Source organism: Vigna radiata, unplaced genomic scaffold, assembly GCF_000741045.1.
Source record: "Vigna radiata var. radiata cultivar VC1973A unplaced genomic scaffold, Vradiata_ver6 scaffold_545, whole genome shotgun sequence".
Classification (NCBI taxonomy): Eukaryota; Viridiplantae; Streptophyta; class Magnoliopsida; order Fabales; family Fabaceae; genus Vigna; species Vigna radiata.
In genome coordinates this window covers 6840-11508 of record NW_014542736.1, presented here as the reverse complement: position 1 = coordinate 11508, position 4669 = coordinate 6840, and the positions used below count along the sequence as shown (strand labels likewise).

General features: G+C 43.6%; 1 protein-coding gene across 1 annotated transcript; it reads right to left on the bottom strand.

Annotated features, from left to right (window-relative positions):
* Positions 1-354: 354 nt before the first annotated feature.
* Positions 355-2833, bottom strand: LOC111240954. Its single transcript, XM_022777092.1, has 2 exons — positions 2042-2833; positions 355-1646 (listed from the first exon to the last, which is right to left on the bottom strand). Exon 2 carries the CDS (start codon positions 1643-1645, stop codon positions 926-928), a length of 720 nt encoding a protein of 239 aa, XP_022632813.1. The 5' UTR covers position 1646; positions 2042-2833; the 3' UTR covers positions 355-925.
* Between the last annotated feature and the right edge of the window lie 1836 nt (positions 2834-4669).

The window sequence follows — 4669 nt, the reverse complement described above, 5'->3', positions numbered from 1 at the left end:
ATAAGGGATAACTAAAGATGGCCTTGATCATATGGAACCTGCAAGCAAGTAGTTCAATCAGAAAATTTGGGCAAAATCATTCATGCTTCCAAAGTAACAACCATTATTTACAAACAAATCTGAAGCTCAAAACTCAAACAGGTGAGCTCACAAGTTCCCAATTCAGAAAAACAACCTACTCAGTATCTCAATCAAACTTTATCTCAAGCACCTGCCTCACAAATTTATCATCGTGCATCATCTCAACCTCAATCAAACACAAAATGTTTCAAAAAGTAAACTTATCACACAAAACAGAGCACAGTTGAGTCAAAGCAGATCAATTCATTCAAGTAGAGCACATAGAAATTAAAATAAAAGAAAGCACACATTAATTAAAATAAAGACAAAAATTAGAAGTAGAAGTCTAGACAAGCTACAACAATTAAAGTGCAGAAATAACATATTCAAAAGAAATCCTATTCTAAAGGTGGCATCCATCAGTAGATGCCAAGTACATCTCATTAATAATCTTCCTCTGAGTCATATCCCATGGCTGAGGTCCCAGCAGCTCCATCGCCGCCACCTCCCTATGTTGGGTCAGCGGGCCATGCCACTCTGGCTGCAAACTCCTCCTGTGAGATAAAGTGTCTCTCAAGAAAAGCGGATGTCAGTGTCCTCAGCAACTCCTGCTCCCCTCTGTAGAGGAATGTCATTCGTGCCTCCATTAGGGACATATACATGTCCCTCATCTGAAATGGGGTGGCCTTATGGGCTGGTGGTGGTGGTCCCCTATGAGCCCCTGGCTCCTGTTGTGGGATCATGGTTGGGCCCTGTTCCTCAATCGCATAGTGGTAGGCAAAGTAAGAATCGTCCAACTCCTTTCTCGGGCTCTCTAGAGGTGGTTTAGACACATCTACACCCATCATCTCACACAGATGAGTGATCAGGAGGGGTGCCCCAATGGGGTTCTAGTATGCAAGTTGCGGGTGCAGCTCCTAATCTCATCAGCAATGACTGATCCTATGTTGACACCACGTCCACTCATGACACAGAACAGGAATGTAGCCCCCAGGCTGGTGATGTCAGACACATGCAAGCAGGGGAGGATGTTGGCCTGGGTGAAAGTCATCCAATACCTAGCCATTGGAATCAAGAATGACCTCTTGAGGTGGGTCGGTACTCCAACTCTACTCAGCTCAAAGCGTTCCCTAGGTAGGCATAGAGTCCTCACCACATCCTCATAATCAACTCCCTCAATTATGGTCTGCTCATATTGGCACCTTCCTCCTTCCCAATCAGTGCCCAAAAAGGTGTTGATAGTGTTGGCATCAAAGGGGATCCTTCGGCCCCTCAAATAGCTGGAGTATGTCTCTGGTTCACCACCCAACGCCCTAGCATTAGTGTAGAATTCTTTCACAATGGCAGGGTTGGCTGAGGCAGGGTAGGTGGTTAGGTTCAGCCATCCTCTGTTGGTGATCTCCCTTCCAAACTGAGGGGCTGAGGCTGTGATCAGCCTCACCTTGCATTCCATGAGCAGCTTCTTCCCCTCAACTATTGAGAAATATCTTGCATGGGCCGGTGTCTTGAACTGGTGGGAATATAACTGCTCAATCTCCTTTCTTTTGCTACCTGCAGTCCTTGGTCTCCTAGAGCCTAACGTCATTCTTGTGAATAAAGAATCACAAACAAAGCCAACAAACGTCGGGTATTAGTCAAGAATTTCGTAGCTCAGCCTCTCCCTTTTTCAGATGGAAAGAATAACAGCTCTGCATGGTAAAAATCAGAGGAAGCAAAAAAAATTGGGAGGGCTTGCTGCAGCGTCGGTCGCCCGAGCAACCAATCCCACCGCCCGGGCATCGCGCGACCACCTTTGCTATTTCAGCCCATTTTTGGAGGGTTTCAACCAATCAATCAATTTAGGATCATGGCAACATCGGTTTGGGGTTAAATTCCTCTTTAAAACCGATCAATTTCATCAATAATTTGTAACCCCTTTAAAGAACATGCAACTTTTTGGTAAAGGTTTTCATCAATGAAAGCATAGATTTGCAATACTTACCCATGATGGGAGCATAGAATAAATTGAGGATGAAGTGAGAGTAACTCCCTTTGAGGCTTTTGATTTTTCTGCCCAAGAGTGGAGGCCTAGTCTTTGATGGGTTTAGGAAAGGGGGAAAATTGGAGAGAGTAATTAGGGGAGGTGTTTGGAGGGTTGTTGGAGAGGAAAGCTGAGTGTGGAGGCTCAGGTGAGACCCTTGGAATAAAAAGGAGTGTATTTGGGTTGGGCTCGCTTGAGCTACAGATCCAATTTTTAAAACTGCTTCGTCGTCGCCCTGGCAACCAATTCCACCGCCCGGGCGTCGAATTCCTTTTTTTTTTTTTGAAATAAAGAAAATGGAATAATGAGTCACCTTTCTTACCCTCTATATGGACGAAAAATACATCAAAACACTTGGTTGCTTCCTAGCAAGCGCTTCTTTAACGTCACTAGCTTGACTCGGTCATCTACACCCTTCAGTAAATGCTTTCTTACCTGTAGATCCCCGGTCTTCCACTTTGAACAACTTCTTCTTTTTGTTGAATCTTTTTAAGAATTTTATATGCCCTGGGGTTGACTGCAATGTTTTCTTCACCGGAAGTTTAACCTTCAATTTCTTGATGATTTTTAGCTGCTTGAATTGTTTTTTTTTCTTCCTGTGTTGCTTCTTTGAGTGGGGAAGGGTTCTTTTATGTGCTTCTTTCTTCTTGCTTTCCTCCTTCCCCTTTCTCTTTTTCTCCTTGGGATACTCCTTAGGACACAAAGGGCTTTTCTCAATTTTTTTTTTCTTTTCTTCCTCTTCTCCTTCTTTATCTTCCTCTACATCCTTCTCTTTTTCACTCAAACGTTCTTTTTCTTCTCTCTCATCATCTTCCTTTTCTACCTTTTTCTCTTTCTCACTCAAACTTTCTTCTTCTTTTCTCTCTATTTTTCTCTCATCCTCTCTTTTTTCTTCTTTTTCTCTTTCCTCATCTGGGACTTTGTCACTTTCAATAACAACCTCTTTGCATTCTCTTTCAGTATTAAGATCCCCTAACATCTGCATCAGGAGGTTAAATTGTGTCATCATCCTTTCGGATGTGGCTTCAATGTTTCTCCCACTTTCCAGAGATCCTTGTAAGAACTCTTGGAGGGCTGATGAGTCAATATTTTCTCGACTTTATTTAGTTTAATGTGCTAGAATTAATTAGGGAATTGTGCTTAATTGTCCGGTATTTTCCCGTTTCTGTTAATTGTGCTTAATTTGATAGAAAATTCTTATTTTAATTAATTCGAATTATCTGAACTAATTATTTGCATTATTCGTTACAGGGAAAATTTTTGGAATATAATTTGGGATATTCAAAGGTTAAATAAGCAATTGAATGGAGGATTGGCCACAACCCACAATGGAAAAGGGTGTCACGTTCTAATTAAATTGGACCTGGGGTTACTGTCACAGACCATGGGCTTTTAAGAAAAAAAAAGCTGCAGCCTCTAGCAAAGAATTGTTGAAAAAAGCAAGGTGATACTCTTCGGGAGTATATGTTGATAGATGAGGCTGGTACAGCGGGGCCCATGATGAACAAATTAATTGCAAGGCCAGCAACACGTGAAGGGGTGCAGAGGTGGTGATTAGATTTCTTTTATTGGAGCATTTAATATTTCTTGAAAGCATGATCCACATTCCACATCTTCAGCACGTGATTCACTTCTAGTTTTAAGGAAGCAACATGGCCTGCACGTTCTTGAGGAGCAGCGACCGACATTATAAACAAAATTCAACCTCTTTTGAAGAGGTGCAGCGGCCTGCAAGAAAGAAAACTGAACATGTCCATGACACAAACATCATACGGCTCATGGCAACTCCACCATCCTGCCTTGAGTGGTGTCTCGGTCCAGCTTGGGAAATGAGATCCTACACGTGAAGTCTGGCTGCAGCAAACACACACGCACATGAGTTTTTAATTCCAGCTGCTCACGGGCTGAAGAAAAAAGAAGGATGAAGCAGCAGCACGTGATTGGAGTTGGGCCAGAGAGGTGTTGACCGACAGTTCCAGCAGCAGCACACACTTGAAAGCAGCTTGGACAGCAGCAAAAATGATGGAGGTGCATTCAGCAATTTTCCAGCAGCAGAAAAGAGTCTAGCATTGATGAAAGAGCTCCACGGTCCAGATATTGAGCAAATTCAACAACTTAGGAAAAGGTTGGTGCTGCTGCCCTCATTTTCTAGATGTCCAACAGCAGTGGGCTTGAAGAAGCAACACGTTCAAAGTCCAGCAAGCACGTCCGTGGAATGCAGTAGCTTGAAAAAAATATATATAAGCAGCACATCTTGCATCAGGAAGTGCAGCCTTCAACAGCTGCAGCCAACACGCATCCAGCCTCCTCGTCCCAGAGTTGCAACACACGTCCAGTTTTGGAGAGCAACACCAACACGGTCTCATCCAACAGCTCTCCACGGCCCAAGCACACAACAACATTGACAATCCAACAGCCCACCAACGAAGCTACGACCCAGCAGATGATGAAGCACACAATAGCCTTCTTCACACTCCACGCTAAGTAGCTGGTCCAGCAGATAAAAAAGAGAAAACGGAGCTGCAGTTGCTGCAAACTCCACGGCCCAAAATCTTCACGGTGCAGCAAACCAACTACATTCAGCAGCCT